This window comes from Empidonax traillii, unplaced genomic scaffold (genome assembly GCF_003031625.1).
Source record: "Empidonax traillii isolate 1590-97213 ecotype Southwest subspecies unplaced genomic scaffold, ASM303162v1 scaffold144:size1428860, whole genome shotgun sequence".
Classification (NCBI taxonomy): domain Eukaryota; kingdom Metazoa; phylum Chordata; class Aves; order Passeriformes; family Tyrannidae; genus Empidonax; species Empidonax traillii.
Window position 1 is genome coordinate 1253183 of NW_020955337.1, and position 26697 is coordinate 1279879.

Below are 26697 nucleotides of genomic sequence, written 5' to 3' on the forward strand. Positions count from 1 at the left end.
CTTGTACACAAAACTCCATCCACTCAGACAGTTAATGCTGTGATCAACACCCAGATACTAAGACTGTAACAGCATTTATCAGTGAGGATGTGGGCAACAGCATTTCTTGCTAACAAGCCTGACGTAGGACCAAGCTGAGGATTTTTACAATAATAGGACATTCAATTGTATTGCAGTCCAAAAAAGTTTCAGTGTGGTGATTTAAAAAAAAAACCCCACATCGCATGCTTTCTGAATTATACTTTGGGGGTATGAGAATGAAAGCTCAATTTTGAAACTTCTCTATCATTTTGATAATTATGAAAATCATAGTGTCTTCAAATATTTCATCTCACTCAAGGTTTCAGAAAAGCTCATTCTTGTGAAATGAACATTCATATCCATTCTACACAGTCAGAGGCTGAATTCCAAGAACATTCATATCCATTCTACACAGTCAGAGGCTGAATTCCAAAGTGGAACCATTGTACTCCAGATGCCTCTTCTAATGCCGGACAACATCCATGCTCATCAGTGATGGCAGCAGATTGGGAAACTTCATATTCTAGAGTCAGATCTAAGCACAACAGCCTATGCAGGGTTTTCTGTGGTGGCTAGAGCTGGAAGTAGGTCAGTCTTCATGATTTCTTTTATTAAACATGAGGCATTTGTCATCTCCAGCCACAGCCTCTGCAAGTTAATCACTTCTGAGTAGCCCTTCAAAAAGCAAGAGAACCTGCTACGTTGCAGTCACATGAGGTTTGCACTTTCAGTGGCTGACAACTGCGGAATCAGAAACAAAATGAGCTGCCCACCAAAGCTACTCTATCAGACTCTTCCTCAGCTGGACAGGAAAGAGAAAATATAAAGAAAGCCTCACAGGTCAAGATAAGGACAGGGAGAAATCTTTCACTAATTACAGTCACAGGCAAAATTAACTTGAGGAAATTAATTCAATTTATTACCAATCAAATCAGCTAGAAATAAACCCAAATCCTAAAAGACATTCCCCCCCACCCTCCCTCCTTCGTGGGCTTAACTTTATTTCTAATTCCCTAGCGGCACAGGGAGACAGGCAATGGGAGTTCTAGTCAGTTCATTACACGTTGTCTCTGCTGCTTCTCCCTGCTCAGGGGAAAGAGTCCTCACACTCTTCCCCTGCTCAAGCGTGAGGTCCCTCCCATAAGAGATAGACCACCATAAACTGGTCCAATGTCAGTCCTTCCCACAGGCTGCAGCTTCTCATGAAAGTGGGTCCCTTCGGTGAGGTCACAAGTCCTGTCAGAAAATCTGCTCCAGTGTGAGCTCCTCTCTCCACAGGTCCTACCAGGAGCCTGCTCCATCAGGGTAACAGCCTCCTTTGGGCATCCACCTGCTCCAGCGTGGGTCCTCCATGGGCTGCAGGTGGATCTCTGCTCTCCCTGGACCTGTGCAGGGGCACAGCTGCCTCACCGTAGTCTTCACCACAGGGAATCTCTGCTCCGGTGCCTGGAGCACCTCCTCCCCTTCCTTTTTCCCTGACTTTGGTGTCTGCAGGGCTGTTTCTCTCACGTATTCCCAGTCCTCTCTATGGCTAAAGTTGCCTTGTGTTTTTTCCCCCCTGTTGTTAAATACATTACCCCAGAGGTGCAGCCACTGTCGCTGATGGGCCCAGTGTCGGCCAGCAGAGTGTCTTGTCTAGGAGTGCTGGCTCTGTTTGACATGGGGGCGTCTCACAGAGGACATCCCTGGAGCCACTGCTACCAAAACCCTGCCATGCAAACACAGCACACCTAGTTTGCATTGCTTATTCAATACCTGAAAGCTGAAGTATTGTTAAATTCCTCATTTCTTGGACAAAAACCCCCATCGTACACAAGAAATTTAATATTCACCTTTTGGCTAAGTTTTCCCACAGATTCTTCTGCAGAGCATCTTCTCTGAATAATGACTTAATTTCTCCAGGGAGACGTCTCCTTGCTTTTAAAAATAGCTTCTTGTGTAATTGTTCTTTACTGACAGTTCTATTAAACTTATACATTATAAAAGCTTGTTTTTAGATATTCTCTAGGAAAAATTTGGAAATTAAAGCAAGAATTAGGTGTCTTCCCACTTAGATTTCAATGTAAACAAAAAAAAAAAAAAAAAAAAAGAAAAAATTCCCAATGCAGCCCCCTTGATCATATGACAATTAGCCACTGTTTAATTCCTTTCATCACCATCACCTTAATTGCCAGATATTACATACCACCTACAGGAGCTTTCCCATTTCTGCACCTGCTCAAGCTGACTATTCTATCACCTTAGCAAAAAATACTTTTCCTTTCCAGCACTTCAGGACTAAATGAGCAAGTATAAAGATCTGATTGCCATGATCATGCCGCAGCCTTGGGCTGTAGGGCTTGCAGGAAGAGCTCCTTGCAGTTTTTTTTCAGTCAGGTCCACCACAAGGTACCATCTAAACCCCAAAACTCATTGCTCTGAAAACAGTGGGAGGGGATACTTTTTGCATAGGAATTGATATTGCTGCTGTATTCAAAGAGGAAAACCCCCATGAATTAACACTGGCAATGCTACTTAACATTTGGAACAGATTATCCTACTGAAGGATGTGTTATAAATCCTTGCAACTCATTTGGACTACTGTGACTAGAAAAAAAAAGGTGCTCAACCAGGTTATCATCCCACTCAGTTCAGTGTGGTCAGGCTTCCCTAATAGTTCAAGACTAATGAGTTTCCTTTCCTCCCACTGTGGGCTTGTTACTAAGAGGAAGAAATGCAAAAGCCCGGTCCTGCCACCTCAACTCAGATTTATTCCAACTACTTTTTCATTATTTGGACAAAGGTGGTTAAGGCAACTTTTGCAGACAACGGCACAAACCAAATTAGAAAACTGCAGTTATAAATAAAACTCAACATACAGAGCTTTTCATTTATAGCTCTCAAACTAGTTTACCAAAACAAATATGACAAATGAGAATTTTAAAGAAAGAAACTTAGTTAAGTGACATGCCTAGAGATGTGTTGCCTACCAGGAACAGAAAGAAAGAGGAATCAAGCCTACCTGACACTCAAATACTTCTTTCCTCAGTCACTTGCCAGGCCTTCAAAAAGCACAGTATGCAGTTTTTAGGGCTATGCATGAAATCAGATTATTTCCCTGTGTTTCTGGCAAGTTGCCTGCATAACCCTCAGTCTAACAACACTGTCCTTGATCTGAAGTGACTGCCCATACACAGCCCAGTGAGGCATTTTGCATATGCTCATTAATGGCTTTTGTTTTATTCTGCCTTTCCCTCTGAAAACTTCCTAAACAACTAACTGTGAGTGCCAAAGAGAAAACAGATAATTAGTTAAGAGATAATTTGGAGACTAAACGAGCTTACTGCAAGAAAAATACTAGATATGCCCCATTAATGAGTATTTTGGTCTTCATTAACTAGAAGATATTGACATTAAATAATGTCCAACACAGGGATCTTCCGAAGTGTACACTCCAGATGACAGGGCTGAACCTATGTACACTCATAACTCTGCCTTTCTGTAACACCACCAGAGTTTGTGAACACAGCTACAGCTTCAGTCCTGTAAAAGAAAAAAAAAAATGTCCTCTAGTTAAGCTGGCCTAACACTTGAGTTTAGAGGATACTACATTGCTTCCACCAGTCATTTCTAGACCATTAAACCCAAATCCTAACTTTTTTCTTTTCATGTTGCTTGCAGAAAGGAAACCTCTAAACCCTACCACTGTTCCATTAATTGTTGTCCTCTACAAGATCTGAAAGGCATGAAGGCTGTAGCTCTCTTCATTTGTCTTCTAGGATCAGCTCTTGCTACTCCAGTAAGTTCTCATTATGCTATTATTACTGGGCACTTAATTTCCCATTCTGTGACTACTCTGTGTTATGCCATTGACATATACAAGATTTTTATTGATATTAATATATTTGTCTATTTTAGACCCATCCCGTACACCACAAGCTCAAAACTCACGGACAGAAAACTCCAGAAAAGGTACACTTCTTGTTCTTTAAACATTAGGAGGTAGCTTACATTATTCATCTCAAATATAAAAAACACGTTAGCACATTTGTAGTGGTTGGCAAATTGATTTAGGTTAAGAAATTGTAGGCCCCCCTCACCCCAAGAATTAGTACCAAACATGTCGTGCCTTGCATATCAAACAATTATAAACAGAACAGGACAAAATGTAAAGCTCAAAATGGAAGTTTCCCTTATTTGAAATAAATTACCTTAAATGAATCCCCACATGTAATCATTACCCGTATTTATACAAGCAGTAAGCTCCACTGGCAGTTGAAATTGTGGTTTTCACAGCTCCAGTACACAAGGAGAATGACAACCCCCAATTTATCACACCAGTTGATCATATGCAGTGCCAAACATGTAAGAATTTTAGCCACCATATGCTTCATTATTCACAGTGCAGAGCATTGGGTACAGCTCATCCTGGCAAAGTACCCTGTGGCTAACAAGCCACATTCACATCCCTGATGGAAATGAGACAGATGATTTCAGCAGCCCTCCCTGTGCCGCATATGTACACTAATGACAGAGCCCACAGTTTTGCATTCATGGCTGGCCCAAATTAAAATTCCTTTTTACTGCACCATTCTGGTGAGCCTTTGTGGTTCAGCCACAAAGGGTCTTGGCTCCAAGCCACTCGATGTTTTGGAACTTCCAAATTCAGAGTGTGGTCTGTACCAGAAATCCAAAATTCCAACTCTGCTGCTAATTTTTTTTTCTTAAATTATAAATTATATCCCACTCTGTACATCTTTCCAGATTGCATTTCATATCAATCCAGATTGTGTTCTGAATTATGAAAACCAAAAAAATTAACTTTTCCTAAAGAAGTATCAAGCAGAAGAAACTATAGTATAACAACTAGTTTGTAGCCTACAGCTGTCTCCCACATCTCAGAAGACACTTGCATCAAAACAAAACATTGCAATAGCCAGTAAATCATCAGCTCCAAGTATATGCAACATCTAGCAAAGGCCAGTTGTCCTCTAACATTAGTTAATCACAGCTACAGTGACTGAAATTTGCCCAACTACCTTTGCAAGCAACCGAGTTCTAAGAGTTGATTAAATCCAGGGGACAAAAGTATAACAAAAAGCAGCATCTGAAAGCCACATCCAGGCACATCTCTGCACTAAGGTTGTGGTGCACAGCGAGGTTTCCTGTCAAGACATGAGACAAATCTTTCCCGAACTTCTGCTTGAAACAGAGACACCCATAATAGACAATATTAACGATTGATTTGCCTTGTATTTTCTAAATCTATAGAAGGGGTAGCCCTTCACAGAAAATTGCTTTTTGTTAAAACTTAACAACATTTAAATTTTGTACACAGCAGTGTCCAAAATCACATGTAAAAAAGCACTGTTCTGAAACTTTATTTTCAAAAGTTTTAGTATCATCTTGAGATGCTTTGTTACACATAGATCACTTTTTATAAGGTCTTTTAGAATAGTGCATTCGATTTGGAAAAGCTCTACACTGAATTTCCGTTAGATTTGAGCAAAAGTGCAATCTCTTGCTGAAAAAGTTAGAGTTGGAACTGACATAGTGAATATATTGCCCGGTACTTTTCCTGCATTAGCAAGTTCACCAGGCAAAAGACAAAGACAAAAAACATTTAGATACCACTTTGACATTAGGAAATAGGTTATAGCTGATCTGCCAAGAGCCAAATTAGTATTTCTAATACTACCTTTTAAAAATAAAAAATTGTATAAGTGTTAGCCGAGTGTTTGTTTCCAAGCCCAAACTAAAGGAAATACTATTCCAGCAACCTGGGCACCAAGAAGGACTCATCTTTGCAAATAAACCCCCCAAAACTTTAGAAAAATCAGCAACAGGTGCTATATTGCTGTAAGCAATAAGCAAAACTGAACATCAATAGGTGTTGTTCAGAAATATATGAGACATTGCTGCTACTGGAAGTGCCTGGACTTACCCAGCAGCAGAAAGGTAATAGCTGCAGTAAGACATCAAGTCATTTTAGTACCTGTTTTCTGCTCCAGCATTTGAACCTTTCCCACTGAAGATACTAGTTTTGCTATTGGCTTGACAGCACAAAAAAAAAAAAAAAAAAGCCACTCAAACACCTGTGACTCCTGCTAGTGAGCTTATGACACAGTCATTGCCAGCAAATACAATAATTCCTGATGAATTTAGATAGGAAGCAATGATGTATCAGACTCGGAGTAGACAAATACATGGAGTATGAAATAGTTAAGATGCAGTGCTCTCCTCAGGAATTACTATCATAACACCTTGTGAAAGGTACCCTCTCTTCCCATGCTCCTCTTCTCCCAGGAGGTAAATGATAATTCTCTCACTGAGGTAAGTCATAATTACTGCAGCCTACAAGTGCCTGGAGTTATGACACTAAATTACTAATGAAACATTTTGAGATTTCATAAGACAACATACTCATTTAGTGCAGTGGGCTAGAGCAAGAGGAACATATACAAAGAAAACAAATAGAGATGTTGTCACGCTTTGCAATACAAGGCAAAAATAACACTTTATCAACTTCAAATAAATCCCAAGATTTATTAATCTAGTTGTTAATTTTCAATCTCTCTTTTTTTTTTTTTTTCAAGAGTGAAGATTTTCATCCTGAAGCCTCAAAGGAAGAGAACACAGGATATGTAGACAAGGGTGATTTGCTGCCCAGTCACAGAAACTTAAAACCAATGGTATCAGCACCAGGCACTGAGCACAGAGATGAGCCCCAGACCACCAGGAAACATGGAAGAACTGATAGCGAGCATCAAGGCAAAAATAGCCTAAAAAGCATCAATTTCCTTGCACTGCACAATAAACTAGGTTTGGCTTCTGATAACCGGGACGGTGACTCTGGGAGCAGCGGCAGAGAACAGACCAGCTCTGAGCATTACCAGCTCAGGAGGCATGAGAAACACGGCAACACGGCCCACAGACACCTTACAGGCAAGGCAGGACATCCAGCAGGAGCCCTCAGTCTTGATCGTGAGCATAACATGTGGAAATACAACAGAAATACAGTTGGGCTGCCTGAAAAAAACAGTGAAAGCAATGAAGAAGAAAGCACAGAAGAAGAAGAAGATGAGGAGTGGGGTGAAGAAACTGATTACAGAGATATGAAGCACAAAGGCCAGCAGAGAAAGCAGGGTGACCGATACAAAAGACAGCAAAATGGAAACAGGATGCAATCGGATGAAGTCCTGAGAGATTCCAGCCAACCAATCCGGATAACCAAGAGACATGGGGAGAAATTTGACCTAGAGGAAGAACTGAGGGAGAATAGCCAAAAGAAGCCCTACAAAGGAGAAATCCCCCTCTCTCAAAAAACCCATAATGAAGAACAGGATGACAAACAGGAAAGCCAGGAGGGGAAAGACAATATTCAAGTAAACTATCAGAGTGATCGTGACACAGTGGTGAAAATACAAGATACAGAGGACAGTAATGATGACGAGGGCCACGACAGTGGTGATAATGATCGTGAGGAATATCTCAGCAATACCTGGAAAGAAGCAGCCTATGAGGAAGAGGAGAGAATCCAGAGTAATGACCAGGAGAGTACCAGTACTGAGCATGAAGGGGAAGGAACCAATGAAGATGATGCTGCAGTTCATAGAGAGACTGAGGATTATCAAAATGTCAAGATTAAAGAGTTTATTCACCCTGAATCAGATGATTACAATAATGAGCCACCTAATTCTGACAGCAAGCAACAACTGAAAGTTAGTAGCTCTATTCAGATCATGAATTCAATGGAAAGTGAAGATAAGGTAAATTATCTTTAAAATAAAATTTAAATACTATAAAAAGAGGGAGAGGGACCAGTCCCAAATTTAAATTCCTGATGATTTAAATTATATTTTTTGAGAAAAGCAGGTATAATAACTTGTTAATATGCAGAAGTCTAAACCCCCCCTTTATTCACTATTCATCTGGCTCATCCTGTGCCATTGCATAGAGCATTTAGGTGAATTGTTCCAGAAAGGAGGTGAACGCAATTCACGTAAGAGCTCCAGCCCTGAGGGGCTGTGTAATGAAACATGCAAATAAATACAGATATATAGATACAAAGCCTGAAACCCAGTCTCTGCTTACTAGGACAGCCTGTTCACTCCTCTCTTGCAGAGATTTTAAATACTGCTATACAGAAGTGAACAGCTTGGAAGGCAGGGCTAGACTCCACAGAATAATTATGAGAAACTCAGGCCTTACCGAGTTTCTGTTTCTCCCTCTCCACCTCCTACTTTATTTTAATTTCCCCAAATAACAAGAGCATGTTAATACCACCAGAGGCTTTATGCTCTTCTCACACATTTTGCATAGCAACCTCTCTCTGCTGCAAGCAGGGCAAAGTGGGCCTCAGTCAGCTCTATATTTGAATCTGGAAGAATTTTGTCCAAGTATTCTTTTTCTTCTCAAGATTTACCCCAGCTTCTGTTTATGCCTCTGTGACTGTACAGGTTAAGGCTCCAGGCAGTTCATATGGTGAGATGGAAAGTGTCAGCAACAGGACTGAGAAGGCTCTCCTGGGTAAGCCCCAAGCAAAGCCATCCTGTAACTCCTAACTCTCTGCAGCTGGGGAATCTGCTGGTCTGCATTTCTTTTCTGCCTTTTGCAGCGCACAGTTTCACATGACTGAACTGTGTTTGTGCATAATCCTGCATTGTGGTCATGTTCCCAGAGTATTCCCCTTCCATACACCCTTGGATTTAGTCATTTGTTTGTGAAAAACATTTGTAGACAGCGCACAAATTTTTGGGCCCGTCATACAGAAACGGGAGTTACCTTGCATTGAAAGCTTCCAGTTTCAGAACAGTAGCTTGAATTCAGCTAGGAGTGGGATAAATACCAGTGCTTGATTCAGCAAAGACAGATGGGATATGTTTCACAAGGAAGCTGGAAGTGAATGTCAGTCCTTAGAGAAGAAACAGATTTTTCTAAGAAAAAATTTTCCCCATACAATTCAAACCTGGGAGTGCTAGAATTCTCACCACAATCCTCTCTTAAAGTTTGGCTGGATTTATTCAACACAAGATGCAGCTTCATTGTTACAAACTTAAAAATGCACTAGACTTCTTGGTGAATATTGGACTGTATTTTGCTTCAGTAGTATCTGACAGGCACTTGGCTTCATCCCACCACCTCTAACAGTTGCTCCTTCTTGCTATGATTGCTAGACCCATGTCAGAACTTCCACTGCAAAAGAGGTAAAGTCTGCCATGAGGACAAACAGGGGAACCCCCACTGTATTTGCCAGGATCCTGCTGCTTGCCCTTCCACCAAAGACTATGAGCATGTAAGTATTTCATATAGTGCACAGCACTGGGAAAAGCCGACTAAAGTGTTTACAACCATTCCTCCTGCTATTATTTAGAATAATTCTACCGTAAGACGCATGGGAGTGAGTTTGAGTGATTTCAATAATTACAAAAGTCAGTATAAAGTACCCAAACTCACTGACTTTGGCTTGGGGGTAGTATGAACACGTGTAACTACACAGTAACTGATTTGCTTCACTTGGTCTCTCAGGGATTGTAGCTTTTCCCTGTCACTAAAAGTTCTATTTATCTGTTTGATGTTTTAGAGCACATGCCGAGTACTCACACATATTGAGTGAAATAATCCCGTGGCATCTCAAACTGTATTACTAATGCACAAAAAAATAAATGCAAGTGTTTCAGAACTGCACGTGTAAGTACAGAGTACTAATCCTTATGTAGGCATCCAACAACTACAATTTTCAATACTTCTGATCACATGTACTCCCTGTGGGTATTCCCAACTGCCACACCATATGTTAATGATACTTTTATTATACACACCCACACAAGGGCAATATTTTTTCTCAGCACAGTGGTGGTGGGAGTGGTTTCGCTTTTCACTTGTCCTCTAGGTTTGTGGTACGGACAACAAGACTTATGATGGCACATGTCAACTCTTTGGCACCAAATGTCAACTGGAAGGCACAAAAATGGGACGCCAGCTGCACCTAGACTATATGGGCTCCTGCAAATGTAAGGCTTGTTTTTCTATGCAGTGTTCACCTAGGTATAAAGAGCCAGTAATCTTAACCATCAGCCAGCTCTAAATTACCTTTCTTCCTGTGCTTTGCCACTAGTGCATCAATTATCTGCTAATTAAGACATTCAAACCCAAAACGTCTAAAAACTCACTTTTCCTACACTTGAGGGTATTAAGCATCCGAAACTTAAAGACATCTCTCCTGTGTTTACACCAATTTGTTGTCAACTTGATCTTCCCCCTGTACTTTCATATATGTTCCCACCGATATAGCCTCTGAATATTTTTTTAATAACTTGACCAGAAAAATAGTATTTACAGAGTTAAGAAATGAAAATGTCCAGTCCAAACACCCCTGACAAAAACCAAACAAACATCAAAAAAACTATTTAGATGTCAAATGCAGAAGTCAGATCCAAAAGCCAGAACTGATTTCCAAGCTAATCAATTCCTGCATAGGGTAGGAGAAAAGTACACTTCCAGCCAGCATATTCCTTTGCTTTCAAAAACTCTGTTTTCTTGCAACTGACTGATAACAGTTTTACTGCACAACTATGCTCAGAAACTGCACAGATATATAAAGGTTGTGACTTGCACAACTGGTTAAGGATGTGCAACAAAGAATCATATATTTATATTTGAACTCAATAGTTGCATTCCCAATTTTATGTATTTACAGCTCCATCAATTTTAACTGTAAGTTTGATAGTGAGAATCAAATCTAACTGGGCTCAGAAATGCTCAAATGGGGACCTAATAGATCACCTGTTAACAAAAGCTTTCCTGTTTGGCACAGACATCCCCCCCTGTACTGATTATGAAGTGCATCAGTTTCCCCTCCGGATGCGAGACTGGCTCAAAAACATCCTTATGCAATACTATGAACGTGATCTGAACACTTCTGGAATTCTAACTGAAAAGCAGAGGAATAAGGTCAGCAATCCTTTTCCAATAAGATCATGGAGTTAACATTGTTAGAACTGGACTAACCGTGTGAAAAAAGTGATTCACATCTCAAGAGTTCTCCCATTTCCTATGAGCGTATATACCCGTTCTGGTTAAGGTAATTTAGACTCAATTAGATTCACAAGTTGCAAAATACACTTACATGTCCCCTCACACTCATTTAAGCTGAGACACATTTCCGCTATAAATGTCCCTCTTGCCCAAACAAATGCAAGCCAAGTGTATTACTTTGAAGTCAGTGTCTCCAGACAAGAGTCAGACAAGTCAGAATTAGGGTACACTTAGATAAATATCATTTGCTTGAGAAGACACGAAACAGCTTCTGTTCAGGGAAGCTTTGTGACAAACCTCTTGGGAAGATCAACTAATACGTGGATAAGGTTAACCTAATTCACGCTGTCAATGCCATTTTCCGAAGGACTTGAGGAAACCAAGCAGCCATAAGATGGATGGTTTACTTATGCAGTAGACCTGCGACATCACACTACATTGCCTTACAATGCCTATTGCCATTGGGCCTATTTTTTTTCAGGGAAGGATTTATGTCAAGGGAAACAGTGACAGTAGTTTATTTTTGAAGATACAGATGCCATAACTACCTAAAAAGCCATTGTTTAAGTTAAACCAAGACCTGGGCTGCTCTAACTCTGAAGTAGGAAGTACAGGCAGTAGGTCACGGCATGTTTATACAAAATATGCTTGAGCAAAATCAAAGACTACTTACACACTTACCAAGAGGGACATGCCCAGAATATCTCATACTAAGTGGTATGAATTAGGTGATTTCACAGATTATTTCACACCTAAACCTGAGTTGCTTGTCACAGGACAGAATATGTGATAAAACTGGCTTAATCTCCTACCAGCCTGAAGCTATTGCCCCCATTAGCTGAGCCTGACAGTTCAGCCACAGGAATTTCACTTCCTTTCTGGTTACTACCAAAGGTGACAAGTACAGCAACAAAAATCACCTGGTCTACCTGAAGCAAGCTTTTCATGCTGTGTATAGTCACAAACACTAAAACCCATTTCCCCTGTGGTATTTTATCAAGTTTCATTTCTCTGAAAACCTCTTTGCTGGATAGTTCTCTTCAGGGCAGACCTTCATCCCTAAACAAAAAATGACAATTTCTGCATTGTGTTCAGGTCAAAAAAATCTACCAGAATGACAAGCGCCTTGTGGCTGGTGACCACACGGTTGAGCTGCTCCTGCATGACTTTGAGAAAAATTATCACATGTATGTGTATCCTGTGCACTGGCAGTTTCACCAGCTTGATCAGCACCCTGTCGACAGGTAAAAAAAACCCATCCAAGTCTTTGTGGGCTCAGTTCTGATTTGCTGTTTAAACTTGGCCTGTTTTAATTCTCTAAACCACTCAAAGGATTTTGTACATATAGAACCAGTCCCTCAGATGTTAGAAGAGAGCAGCCTCCTGTTTCTAACACAGAACTTCTTCCCTCATTGTTTTCCTACAGTTACGTCTTTGCTCAGAACTTGCTAATCCTCTTGCCTTGCATAATCCTGTATTACACTATAAGTTCTACAGTGTCTTAATAGCTACTATTCAGGAAGAAATCCTGAAGCCAAGAGCAACAGGCTAAGTACAAAGGACAGAGTCCTGTCAGTACTAATTCACTAGTGAGGTACCCACAGTTCTCAACTAATACCACGGTTTAAGGAGCAGATATGTAAGACAGCACCAGTGTCACAGTTCAGAGGAAGCTCACAGCTTCTGAGAACACGACCCAGATTTCAGGCTTTTGGTCACATCACTCGGGATGGGATCCATATTTCAAAGCTCTAGGCCCTCAATACTTCACAACAATCACACCCACTGTCTTAGAACATAGCTAAGCACCTTTGCAAGTTTGATCTTCTAAGGATTAAGAGCAAAACTCTGTAACTGATGAGTTTTGAGCAAGTCGCTACTTGTAATACTAGTAATTACTACACAAGTAATAATTGTTCGATAAAACAAAACTTAACAAACAAATAGCAGCTAAAACATTTTACGTTAGTGGGTATTATATATCATCATAATGACCTGGGACAGATTCACTACAGAAGCACCACAACAGAATCCACTGGGGCGTCTCTGATAAAGCCACTGGTGACATCTTCTAGCAGCTCAGAGCAGCTTTGATAATCCTGATGATTTATTAATGAAATACAGTTCTACACACCTGCTCTTTCTTTCAGATTATTAACACACTCGGAGCTTGCGCCTTTGAGAGCCTCCCTTGTTCCCATGGAACACTGCATAACCCGTTTCTTCCAGGAGTGCGATGGAGATCAAGACAAGCTCATTGCTTTGAAAGAATGGTGCCACTGCTTTGGGATTAAAGAAGGTAAACATAAACAAACAGGCAGATGTGCCTGCCTATCAGGACTAGGCATGTTCTCAGACCACAACGTGAGGCAAAGAAATTGTAACCAGAAGCTCATGGCTACTATGCTGAGAGGCAAATGGAAAAGGAATGACAAGACTGCAAAAGGGGCAAGGCTCTAATTTTTTTTTTTCATAAAGATAGGAAAAAGGTCTGCCTCTCCAGAAACACTCTATTTTATCCCTCAGTGCCAAAGGAAAGGTTAAGTGAGCTTGCACTTTTAAATCAGTGGTCAAAGCATATTGATTGAAAATGCATTCAAAGATCTCAAGCCAAGAAGGAAAACCAACCAAGATCTTTCACTGACCAAGCAGAGATTGATCAGCCTCTAGATTACTATACACAACACAGATGCTCTCATCACAGTGTAGTCTATTTCACCTAATCTGTCGCTTGCAACACTTGCCCACCAGACTGCGTGCAACAGGAAGCTTAGGCAGAGGCAGGGACAATTTCCAAATCCTAAATGGGATAGTTACATGTTTGGTTCAGCTCAATCCACGCTGAAACTTCTCTAGGATTGTAAAAAGTTTGGTACTACTGTGCTGGCAATATCTCTAGAATTAGGCAGCAGCTGAACAGAAGTTGTCATGGTAGTAATTTGAGATTTATGAGATTACTGCCTTCAACATAAGGCATGCTTTCACAATCTCTACCTTCTTCTGATCTAGCCCTAAGTGATAGCTGGTCAATACTGCCAGTCACTATGCAAGGGTTAATAAGGTAGCACAGGTTAATCCCAGAAGAGTTATGTGACAGAAGGCGTTTGGCTAAATATTCAGACAGAATAAATGTGTTCAAAATCCTACTAGCAAGTCCCTAATTTTAAGTAGAGGTCTGGTTCTGGTCAGAGGTCAGACATATAAAGGCTTCACTCTTCCCAGAGTTTTTTTCCAGCTCTTCTGATGACAGTTTACCAGTCACAATATATAGGTGGAAAAAAGCTGCAAGAACTTAATACACACGTACTGCTGCCAGTGTTTGCTCATTCATAGGGTCAGTAATTTGTGAAGAGGATTCTTCCAAGAATCCTCTTCACGAGAAGGGAAGGGATTCTTGCCTCACAAACAGATCAAGGAGACCTAACACTAGAAACAAGAAAGCACCATCGAGAGGGGTCTAAATGAATGGCTCCTGAGTGTGACAGCAGCAACCATACTTGTTTTTTGTTAGGGATAGCGTTCCCCTACATGAGTCCTCTGAAACCTTAGTGTACCTCTTTATTGATAGTGATACAGCATAAAAATGCCTTTTTGGCATAAAATGCTAATAATGCTTTCTTCTTCTTCTTTGTTGCAGAAGACATAAATGAAAATCTTCTTTTCTGAGCCTGGCTGAACAGATTCCCAGTGCTGCACTAAACCTGGTGAAACATGTGAACCCTCTCTATTTCTGTAATTAATAGCTTTCAAAACAAAGGTGGTGTAAGATTCACTGCATTCTTATCAATTAGCACAAATGCAAAAGATTTCTACACTCATTAACAGCAGAAAAATTTAACTACTCCAGTTGGTTCATAGCTAAACAATCAGTGTTTCCCCTCACATGTATCTATGACCTCTCTGAACCAATAAGTAGTACTAACCTAAAGGCTGACCTGTTCACAAAACTCTTCAGTAGAATTATAGAATTTGGATTTTACCATACACTGAAATGGGACTTGTTTCCTTTATTTACTGTATTGTCAGCTTAACATTTTGCATAGAAGTCTCAAATAAAATGTCTACCTAGATGTATGTTTTTTGTCAGAACTTTGTTAAAGTACCAAGGCAGTGGAAAGGTTCAGTGAAAACTTCATTTCAGATTTAAAGGAGGAGAAGAAAATAGAGCGTAGATCATATACACCAATCCTGAAACCATAATTCCTAAAATACAAGAAAAAAGATCAGCACTTTTCAGATACTTCTTCCCCTACCTCTTAAAGCTCAACAGGAATAGTACCAGTGCCACACAGCAGAACTCCTGCTGACAAACTCTGTATGAGCATGGTGAGTGTGGATGCATATCAAGACTGCTTAGCAACACGTCCACCATCACAAGGAGCAGAGGATATCATAGCTCCAACACCTCCTTATTCTCCTTAGCACACACATTCTTCCTTCATCCCACAGAAACACTAACTAGTGCTACCATTTTTTTTCCAAGAAAAAATGCTAACTATGTCTTTCACCATCTCCCATCTTTTGCTGGCCTCAAGAGAGGCACAATTTGAGCATAAAAAAATCAGGACAGGATGAGATTATTCCCGAATCCCATTAACTCAGTGATTTTATTTTTAAGCACTTCACTGAAGACACTCCAAGCAAGCTCTGCTTTCAGGAAGAAGCCCCAAATGCTATTCCTACAAAGGAAGACCAAAAACACATTTCACGTGAGCCATGTCACCTTTCCAGTGAAAAGAATATGGGATTCAGAAATGCTATTTTGGTAGCTTAAATAGTGGAAGTCCCCTCACCCCTTGCTAATTCACCCTTGAACCACCAAGGGCTACTAATGTTAGTCCAACACCAGCCTCATTCCTATGTCTGATTACTCTCTCCATAAAAACTTTCTTCCTAATACCAACCTAAACCTCCCCTGGCAGAGCTTAAGATTGTGCTTATACTTTAAGGCTGCTCTTTCCAATGATTGTTTATACTACAGTCTTTCCCACAGCTGTACTGCCATGAACAGTGGGAAGAGGGACTTCAAAATCCAGCTCTCCAGTCATCAAGTTTCACCCTTCAACAGTTATCTTTTCACACAGAGGCACTGTCACACATTCAGATGTGAATACCATCTACACCATAAAGAGTAATTAAATGTGAAAACCAGTATCTCAAAGTAGAAAATCACTGCAACTCAAGAGAAGTGACTCAAAAAAGAAACTTCACTTTATTATGTAGCACTTAAATTAAGTCATTATCCAGGTTATCCTACAAGTCTCACATCCCTTAAGGATTCCTTTCTGACAAGGAATCAGTGCAAAAAACACAGAGCTAAAGTGAACAGCCTCTGAACCACCACCAGTCAGAATCCCAGTGAGGCAGTGCAGATCAGCAGATATGATGAAACAGCTGCAAATAATGAAGACAAGAAAGCAAATCAAGGTCAGAGCTCCTCCTTCATCTCATTTCACACTAACTAAGACATCAAAAGAAGCAATCTCAAGTCTCTGAAAAAACTTGAATTTATCACTGTCCATTGTTTTTTCCAGCTGAAATTCACAGAAATTTTCACTGAATTTCCTCTGAAAATGACAATGTCATCTGTTTCAAGGCTGGAAAACATATTCTCCTCTTGATGTCTGTCAGTTCCTCGTTGACATCACTCATGGCACTCAGGTTCAGGATCCTCACTCCAGTGGGCTCCCCATTTCTCAGTCACAAGCTTAATGAAGTAGCTATGACTTGCATACAGCTCAAGCTTCTCACTGATGTCAACCCACTTCACTGCTCCAGCATCATCACCTGCTTCCAGAGGCAAATTATCCATTGTCTCACCTGTTCACAAAAAAAAAAAAAAAAAAAAAAAAAAAAAAAAAAAAAAAAAAAAAAAAAAAAAAAAAAAAAAAAAAAAAAAAAAAAAAAAAAGAGTTAGGACATGCTATTGCATCTTTTCTTCTTGCTTTTTTTCTCACATCTAATCACTTCCCCCTTCCACAATGCTCCTTCACAGGCAGCAACTTTCAACTGCTTCTCAGAGAAACAAAAAGTAAGTTCTGGCACAGAATCAGTGACTGACTTTTCTCATACCTGCACTATTTAAAGGCAAATCTGAGTGGCAGAGGTGGTGGTAACTCCTTGTCACCACCCCTAGGGTACCATCAGCAGCATGAAAGGTTACTGGAAATCATCAGGACAACACACACTCACTACCATAAGTTTAGCCAATCCTTCTGCCTTGAGTTTTGTTTGTTTGCCTAACATTTGACTGCTACTTTTTTCAGCTATTATTCTACAGGAAAAACTGAACTCTGAAACATATATGCACTTACAAAAAACCAGAATAATTAAAACTTTAGTAAATGCCCCAAAATCAAAAATACTGCTTAAGAAGGGATGCAGAAAGACTTCTGAAATGCTCCCTCTTTAAGTTTTTACTCTGGTTCTACAACAAGAGTCCCAGGATTTCATGGACAACAACCAAGGAAATGCTTTTAAATTCTGAATTAGAAACAAAGACCAAAGATAGAGTATCTCCCCTATTTCTGAGGGCTGATAAATCAAGTGACTGTGAACACGTGAAACTTCACAGCTGGTATCTACTACCCAAAATTCAATAGAAATGTCACTATATGAAGTCTCTGACTTAACAAGTCGGAAACACCTGACTAGACTGATGTATCTTGCAGGTGCAAAATTTGAGTCCAAGAAAAGAAATGATTCTAAGAATCTAGTCCCATATTTTACACCTGACTTCCATGTTCCCTCAATTTCATTGCCATTCTCAGTTCAACATAGGTCCCAATTTCAAACCAGCCTATGGAGTAAAGGGCAACTAAAAGCACACATGGAGATACCCACCTGTTTCATCATGATAGTTCACAGCCTCTGTCTCCATCCAGGCATTATCAGTGTTACGAGGGTCATCCACATATCCTCGGTACACCTACAGCCCCAAGCAAACCAAAATACGCTCAGTGTCACAACAAACAAGGTGGAATCACTAAGATTTTTTTTGCCTTTCCTCTGACACATTTGCCCTTACAGCGTTTTCAACAGTCCCTTCCATTTCCTACACCACAAGAACCTGAGCAACACAACTCGTTTTCATTTCGGCTACACTTTCTCAAGTTCCATACAGCTGTGAGTAATATGCACAGCTCAAGAGGCTACCACAGGACACCCAGAGCTCACCACAAAGTGTTCCTGGCTGAACAGCTTCTGGAGCTGCTTCTGCAATTTTGCTTTCTCCTCAGGTGATTTCTGCAAAGAGTTCAAGGCCTCCTCCTCAAATTCCCGCCTCAGGGTAGCGCTGATCTTCTCCCCGGGGTCCACCATCCCCTTGGAGAGAAAAAAAGGTGATTTTTTTCAATCCCTAAGATTCCACTTGCTGTAACTCCCAGCTCTTAGTAGATTACATCCACCTGCATCGTACTCTGGACACAGGAGGAACTTTACACTCAGATGTAAAGATCAAGCACACACCCCCTTCAAAACCTGCAGTGGAATCAACTGTGCCTGCATTAAGCAAGACATGGGCAGATTTAAACAGGAATACCACTTTGCAATGCAGAAACAGCAGAAGGCATGCCAGCTGGTTCAAGGAGCATTTCTCCCTAGTGCTACAACACCAGATCATTCATCAAAAAGCACTCTTCTATCACACGCATGCCAGTTATTGCCTCATGGTCTCACCAGCGGGGGGGAGATGTCTCTGGAGCTCTGCCCTTACCCCTGGAATGGCCCACTCCCCACAGTCTCTCCTCTTGATAGCCACGAACTGCAAGATGTTTTTGCCAGTAACTGGATGAGCAACTTTATTGCCACTTCCATCCCTTTTCCACCTGTAGCAAATGACAAGGGCACAAACACCCACCACTGCCTTCAGTAAAGGATTAAGAACTACCAAGAGTTAAAGCAAAAAGCTGTCTAAACAAAAACTAAAACAAAAGCAGCATGTCCTTCACTTTCAAGAAAGCAACTCAGTGGCATCGGCACCCTTCTGAAAAATGCACCAGGATGATTTTTCACAGTAGTTATACCTTCACCATGGCACTTCCTAACTTGCACTTTTGTTAACTACACAGTGTTTTCTGAATGCTTTGTGTAAAATAGCTAGCATGTACACAGAGATCCTGATGGCAAAAGTACATTAAAACAAAGCATACACTGACCAAAAAAGGGTTGTAACCCCACCCCACCTCCTCCTATAGTATACTAAGTCAAGTTACTGTTTCTTACATAACAAAAGCAGGCAATTAGCTTTTTATTTTTTTTTTTTTTTAGCTGAGTCATTATGACAGAAAAATCTATTCTTGCAATTTAATTTCACATGCCTCATCCAAGGCCCTTTGGCAGTACAGTATCAAAGCATCACATAATCCTTTCAGTTCTTACACTTGTTACTGAAGATTCTTTATGTAATGTATCTCTATTGAATTATGCTTCCTAGGTTATTTGCTTTTTTTTTTTAATGTGCTTTCTCAACATTTTGGAAGCAATTGCTTGTAATTAGCAGCGAGTCCTTACTCTTTGCCATGTATTCCTCATGTCTGTGTATCTCTCCACTCAGATACTCATGTCTGAATGGGCTTACACATAGAGAACACACACAAAAAAGGACCATGAAAAGTAACAGCCTGTCCAGAGATGCACAGAAGAAACAAAATGCACTTTTTCTGTACTGCAGGGCACCTTGCAGTCACCTGCCCCTTACCTAGTTACGACGGGATCAGCAGCGTGGTTTGGTCCCCAGCGCCCTAACAATCCTCTGCCTGTGAGACCAGTCCTTCCCACTGGATTTCTGAAATAAATGCCACAGTACACAACTTAGAGCCCTAAACTGGTTCTAATCAGAAATTAAGCCCAGTCACACCCTGGTCTCTGTGTTAGGACTATGCTATTGTCCCTCTGATCTCTGAGGGCCAGCTGGAATGCAAGGGGGTTTATTTACTGCTACGTCTCTATACCCTTGACACAACAGTACACTAAACATATTTATTTCCCTGCATTCAAAAGATGCTCCAAGTATTCTAAAAAAAAAAAAAAAAAAAATACAGTTTTATGGAAGATTAAATAACAAAAAAAGGAAAGGATAGCAACATGCATTCAGTATCCTCCTGTGCTTTAAAAGGCAAGAGACACAGCATGGTTTTCTCCTTCATCAACCTCTTTTTGTGTTTAGTAGCACAGGCAAAAGAAAAAGACAGAACAGCTTTGTCATTTTTCAGATCTTGTGTCCCGAGATGCTCCTGATCAAGCATCACTCTCATTATGCACAGCACAACCTTGTCTGAAAACCGAATCTAGTTTCCAAGACTATGGATGCACAGAGCATTCAAGTATGTACAAAAGGCAGAAAGAAGAAAAACTATTTTTAGGTGAGATTACCCATCTGTGCTATGCCAGGATTTGTCAGTGGAAGGAAATACTCTACCCCTCCACCTTAGCACACAGGTGGAATGAAAGCTTCAGAGCCCCACATCTGGTCAAACTGTGGAAACAATTAACCCAACAGACCCTACACTGACAGTATTAGACCTTCCCTGACTCCAGTGCCACCACCACCCCATGTTGTGGCAGTAGTTCTGGCTGACCATTTCACGCCTCTCTGCCACAACCTTCTTCCAGAAGAACTCTGGCCCCAAGGTATCAGCTTTCCTGTCTCTAGGGAAGACTACCTTGGCTTTGTTCTAGAAGGTACCATGTACCAAGACTGACAGACCTGCCAGAGGACTGAAACTACATCACTGAGATAAAAATGCAAACAAAAAACCCCACACTCACCGGGGTCTCCCATTTTCAACCACATACAAGCCATTCAGACTCTTCCTCTCCACTTCTCCATCCCTCTCATTGAATTTGGGAGAAAAACCGTTATCACTGTGTGGAAAATAATGATTTAATAGATATAAGTTATAAAACACAAAACACTCCTCTGCCCCCTAAAACCATCAGACTGGCAACACCCACTGGACCAGTCAGCAGTTTTTACCAGAACTTAAGTTGCAGGCTTTTTATTTTCTTTTTATAAAGTCTCAACCTTTACTCATGACAGTCTCCCCGTATTTAGTTCTGCTGGAAAACTGCAGAGGTAAAGTATTTAAAGCCGTATCTCCCTAAATTTTCATTTAGACAAAATGTTTCAGAGGTGTTCTTGTTAAATTAGTCATAGCATGACAGAATTGTTTCAGTTAGGAAAGACCTTGAAGATTATTCAGTCCAACCAGCATTGCCAAGCCCACCACTAGATCATGTCCCTAAGTGCAACATCTACATGTCTTTTAAATACCTACAGGGACGGTAACTCAACCACTTCCCTGGGCATTTCACTGCTTGACAAACCTTCTGGTGAAGAAATTTTTCCTAATGCCCAAACTAAACGCCCCCTGGCACAACGTGAGGCTATTTCCTCCTGTCTTATCCCTTGTTATTTGGGAGAAGAGACCAACACCCTTGTTGTTACAATCTCCTTTCAGGTAGTTGTAGAGAGTGATAAGGTTCCCCCTGAGCCTCCTTTTCTCCAGGCTCTCTCAGCTGTTCCTCACCAGACCTGTGCTCCAGAACCTTCCCCATTGCCCTTCTCTGGACACACCCAGCACCTCAAGGTCTTTCTTGTAGTGAGGGGCCCAAACTGAACAGAAGATTTGGGATGCAGCCTCACCAGTGCCAATTGGTGATTGTCCCCTCACCAAGCTGGCCACACTATTCCTGATCCAGGCCAGGATGCCATTGGCCTTATTGGCCACCTGGGCACACTGCTGGCTCATGTTCAGCTGCTGTCAACCAGCACCCCCAGCTCGTTTCCCACTGGACAGCTTTCCAACTCTTCCCCAGCCTGTAGTGCTACATGACGTTGTTGTGATCCAAGTGCAGGACCCAGCACTTCACCTTACTGAACCTCATCCAGCTGGCCTTGGCTCATTGACCCAGCCTGTCCAGGTCCCTCTGCAGAGCCTTCCTACCCTCCAACAGATCAACAGTCTGGCACAACTTGGTGTCACCCACAGAGTGACTGAGGGAGCACTTAATCCCCTCGTCCAGATCATCAGTAAAGATATTAAACAGAACTGGCCCCAGTCCTGACTTTAAAATTTTTGAAGTATTACTAACGCCTACTAAAAGATTACCTGACACTTTCACAACCTGCCTTGGCAGAACATCGGCACACTTATGGAGTTTGAGGATTGCCTTGTAATCAACAGAACATTAAACCCCACTAAGAGTAAACAGAGGCACATGCTCACATAGCAATGGGGAACAAGGAAGGTAAGGCTGAAACCTCAAGAGCCTACACAGATGTGCATACATAGGAATCACCTTTTCACATTTATCACAAGTTACACCAGATGCATGCATCTAACTTTCTAGTCAAGAAGCATACAGCATTTCTGGAGAGGAAAATACCTGCAAAATCAGTAAAAATGAACACACATAATCAAAAAACCCACAACAGTAACAGTCATGCATTCAACCTGTCACATCGCCCGAGCTGGAGCACTCAAGAAGTACAATTCTACTTTCTTTTCTCATGTTGCATTCAGTCCATTAACAAATAAGTATATTAAGAAAATACTGTCACAAAATTCTTAAGGAGAATTAGGAGATTTTTATTTAGCTTACAACATAGAGAAACACTGCACAGCATCAACAGCTCAGTAAAATCACGTGTCAAAGACCTTCACAGCTAACCCAAACAATTCAGTTCTCTAACCACCACTTTTCTTAGACTGGACTTCTACACATCACTGCAGAATCACACATCACTTAACCTGATGATCTTGTTAACTCAGGTCATCACTATTTCCTGCTTCCATGTTCATAGAAGAAAAGAACCACCGCTTTCACTCACTTGATTTGGGGATCTGCCCAACTGGGTCCAGCCAAAACAGACTTTGCAGTGTACTCCACAGGATTATAATCTTTCCATTCTGTCAGCCAGTCCACTTTATCTTCAGGAACGTGGCTGCGCTCAACGTGTGATCTTGGATATGGGGAGGTGAGAGCTTTGCTGTGGTAGAACTTAACATTGTAACTGTTGAACATATTCACAGGATGAAGATGGGACCAACAGTTTGCAGATGAGTTACTGAAAAATAATAAAAATTAAAGAAATATAGCATCTCATTCATTAGGCTTTAACCTGTTATCTAATACCAGATCTGCAGGGTACACGATAGCAAGTGGAATAGATCCAGCTTTTCCCAAAAGACAGTTCTCAGTAATATATCACTGCTTCTTTCAGCGATGTACCATTCCAAATGTATGCAGGACCAACAAGTCTGAGTTTTATTATCAGCTACTTGAAGCAGAAGATACTCTCCTAAATACACATGAAGACTTCATAGCATGAGGAGAAGCTGAAAACTAGAATTGCTATTCCAGGCTGTGTGGAACAGTGACTAGTTAGCAATCATATACAAGGAACACCTCAAGGATATATACCATAAATGCAGCAAGAAGTCTGCCTAAGCATTAAAAATCTATTTAAATCTCTATTAAATCTCTATTCATCAATAAAACAACACAGCCTTGCAAGAGTCCTGCTCTTGCATCCAGTGGTAGACCATGTAAGACCAAGAATTAAATATCTAAGAGCCTGAGCAATGCAGCTCTACAGGTTGCATTGACACCAAAATACCATTTTGTGCAATACAGGTATGGAATAACACTTTGCTTTTCAGTTTAAAAGAAGGCTCGAACTATCAAATAAGGTTAAAAGAAAAAAAAAAAATACTTGAGGCCTTTAGTTATTTTATTTTGCCATGGGTTTTCAGAAGCTGAAAGACCAACCAACAGTAAAAGATGACAGATTGTGTTACGGTGCCTGTTCATCAGCTCTTAAAAATTCTACACAGACTTCCTTCAACATAAAATGTGGCCTTCCTGAACTCAATTATTTTTTTACTTGTCACAAAAATAAAGAAGATTACTTTAGACAAGATGCTTAAAGCTCAGCAAAGGGTTATTACCCAAAAAAGTACCCTAGAAACAAGATATTCATAAATTCTTCGTGAAAAGTTGTGGGGGGTTTATTAATAAAGAATCGCTTCCTCTATACAAGGAAATATATCTCCTCTGCAAAAGAGTATTCAGATTTTAACAACCTAACATCTAAGCAAGGTGATGACAGGACTAAAGAGTTTCAGGGAAAAAAAGAAAAAAACCCTACACATACATTATTTACCCTGGTATTTGAACCCAGACGTGAATATTAGATTAAAACTAGCAGAACAGGCCATGCTTTTTCAAAAACAGCAGTTCCACTTCCAAACATCTCAGATGCTGTGAAATCTTCAGGTGCATCTGGGAAAGGAGGTTCTGCTTCTCACTGAAATTGAGAGTTCACTGGTCACTAGTACAGCAAGTGTCACGTTCACTGCTGAGCTCACGTTCTCAAAAGCACAATTCACAAAATCAACTGGTTGGGAAAAGACCTCTGAGACAGAGTCCAACCTGTGACCGAACCACGACCACGTCAACTAGGCCATGTGCCACGTCCAGTCTTTCCCTAAACACCTCCAGGGACGGTGACTCCACCACCTCCCTGGGCAGCCCATTCCAACGCCTGACCACCCTTTCTGTGAAAAAACTCCTCCTAACATCCAACTCGCAAGACACCCGAAGTTCAAAAAAACCACAAACCTTTAACAGAGATACGGGAAAGGGGAACATTGCTTTTGTATAGTTTTTCGGTAATTACATCACTTCAAAGGACAAGGCCAGGTTTGCGTTTCTGCCCGTGCCCAAAAGGGACACCCTTCAGCGACACCGCACACCCCGCGCCGAGCTCCCCCTGCGCTGCTAGGGGATGGGAGGTAGCCCCGGGATGGGAGGTAGCCCCGGGATCTCGGCCCGGCCATGAGGCTGCTGCTTCCCCCGCAGAACAGGGAACCGACCTCCGGCAGCGGCAGCGGCCACGTCCCGGCTCCCCCGCGCACAGCCCGCGGTACCTGCGCGCCGGGCGGCGCTGGGCAGCGCTCCGGGCCGACAGCACCACGGACAACGAGAGCACGGCCACGACCCGCCGCAGGCACCCGGCCGGCAGCAGCATCGGCGGCGCCGCCGCGGCCCCACCGCGGCGGGAGCGGGCCCGGCCTCAGCCTCGGCCCCGCGGCCGGGAGTGCGGCTCTGGGCCGGACCCGGGATGGGAGCGTTGGCACCGGTGGTGCGAGGCAGCCGCTCCGGGACACCGCTCTGGGACACCGCTCTGGGACACCGCTCCTTCCCAGCGGCTCCTACGCCCGGGCCGGGAAGGAGCCGCCCGCCGGCCCCGGTATAAGCTTGCCCCGCATTGGGCGGAGCGGCGCCAGTGACGAACGCCCCGCACCGGGACTGTCTGGGATGGAGCTCATTCCCCACGGCGGCCCCGCGGTGCTGGGCTGGGCATTGGTACCTAGAAAGGGGGCCGGGAACACACCAGTGTTTTGGCTACTGCGGGGCAGCGCTCCCACGGCGCCAGCGCTGTCTCTCCAACATTCTACCCGCCATCAGCAAGCGCGTGGGGTGGGGAAGATTCCGGGAGGGGAAGGTTGTGGGAGGGGACACCGCGAGGCCAGCTGACCCAGACTAACCAAAGGGATGCTCCGGGCCGCCTGACGTCAGCTCAGAAAAAATGCTACGAAAGAAGGAGGACGAGGAGGAAGGGGAGGGCATTTGTTATTTACAAAGTCTGCCTTCCGGAACGACACCTACGTGTACCGAAGCCCTGCTTCCCGGGATGCGGGCGGACACCGCTTGATCATGGGAAATAGAGAATAATGCGTTTATTTTTTCCCTCTTTGCTTTTGCGCGCGCAAACTTTCGATTTTGGTCCAGTAAAATTTCGATGTTGCTGCTTTGTCTAAACCTACGACGAGTCGCTTTCCTTGTTATTCTCTCTCCCCTGCCCGGCCAGGAGAGGGGAACGACAGGGAGCCTTGGTGGGCTCCGGACACGCTCAAAACCCCGCCACCCCCGGCCCGCGGCTTGGCCCCGCCCACGGACACGCCTCCGGTGCTGAGCCGCGCTCTGATTGGACTTTGGGACGCGGGGGGCGTGGCCTCACGGGCCGTGGGTCGAGGGGAGGGCGGCGGTTCCCGGCGCAGTTCGGGCAGCGAAGGAGCCTCTGGAGGAACATGAACCTGCTCCTGGAGCTTCTCCTGTTCCTGGTCACGCTCGCCTACTCCTACCTGGAGGCTTTCGTGAAGCTGTTTGTCCCCGTGAGGAGGAAGTCTGTCAGCGGAGAGCTTGTGCTCATCACGGGTGCTGGCCATGGCGTCGGCAGAGCGACCGCCCTCGAGTTCGCCAAGCGCCAGAGCAGGCTGGTCCTCTGGGACATCAGCAAGGTAATGGCACAGCTCGTGTCCTCACTCCTTCGCCTCCGAGCCCCACGGGGTTCGAGAGCCTAAGAGGGGCATCACCACATTGCATCCACAGCAGCTCCTTCTTTCCCCCTCCGCTGCCGTCGGCTCACGGCCGGCTCTGGCTGGGACGCTGAGCGCCAGGAGAGGGTTTGGCCCCGCTGGCAGCGGAGGATGGAGGGCTCTGGGTCCCACAGTTCCTCGGTGCTGCTCAGCGAGGGAGCAGGCACCGCCTGGCAGAGTCCCTGCGAGAGGGAAGGAAGCGCTCGGAGAGCTGCTGTTGGAAGCGCTGCCCGGGCTGGCGGGCAGAGCGGGCTGAGAGCAGCAGCCTGGTTCC

The 26697-nt window shown here is 42.8% G+C and overlaps 3 protein-coding genes across 4 annotated transcripts in view; 2 read left to right on the forward strand and 1 right to left on the reverse strand.

Moving 5' to 3' along the window:
- Positions 1–15173, forward strand: part of SPARCL1 (SPARC like 1) — a 17083-nt gene extending 1910 nt beyond the window's left edge. The window contains exons 2-11 of the mRNA XM_027884417.1: positions 3682–3799; positions 3919–3972; positions 6597–7769; positions 8460–8529; positions 9177–9295; positions 9893–10013; positions 10817–10953; positions 12133–12281; positions 13188–13336; positions 14675–15173. Of these exons, the coding sequence (XP_027740218.1) occupies positions 3746–3799; positions 3919–3972; positions 6597–7769; positions 8460–8529; positions 9177–9295; positions 9893–10013; positions 10817–10953; positions 12133–12281; positions 13188–13336; positions 14675–14703 (2055 nt within the window). The 5' untranslated portion in view covers positions 3682–3745 and the 3' untranslated portion in view covers positions 14704–15173. The remainder of the gene's footprint in view (positions 1–3681; positions 3800–3918; positions 3973–6596; positions 7770–8459; positions 8530–9176; positions 9296–9892; positions 10014–10816; positions 10954–12132; positions 12282–13187; positions 13337–14674) is intronic.
- A 1053-nt stretch (positions 15174–16226) lies between these two features.
- Positions 16227–25527, reverse strand: NUDT9 (nudix hydrolase 9). 2 transcript variants are annotated; one of them, XM_027884412.1, is made up of 8 exons: positions 25415–25527; positions 22871–23107; positions 20806–20901; positions 19736–19822; positions 18752–18863; positions 18214–18360; positions 17881–17965; positions 16227–16857 (listed from the first exon to the last, which is right to left on the reverse strand). In XM_027884412.1, exons 2-8 carry the CDS (start codon positions 23062–23064, stop codon positions 16682–16684), a joined length of 897 nt encoding a protein of 298 aa, XP_027740213.1. In that variant the 5' UTR covers positions 23065–23107; positions 25415–25527; the 3' UTR covers positions 16227–16681. The 2 variants fall into 2 exon arrangements, with proteins under 2 accessions (XP_027740213.1, XP_027740212.1); XM_027884411.1 differs by lacking the exon at positions 25415–25527 and adding an exon at positions 24972–25105.
- Positions 25528–26090: 563 nt separating this feature from the next.
- The window catches only part of LOC114057742 (estradiol 17-beta-dehydrogenase 11-like), an 11887-nt gene continuing 11280 nt past the window's right edge, over positions 26091–26697 (forward strand). Inside the window, exon 1 of the mRNA XM_027884392.1 lies at positions 26091–26345. Within this exon, the coding sequence (XP_027740193.1) occupies positions 26136–26345 (210 nt within the window). The 5' untranslated portion in view covers positions 26091–26135. The remainder of the gene's footprint in view (positions 26346–26697) is intronic.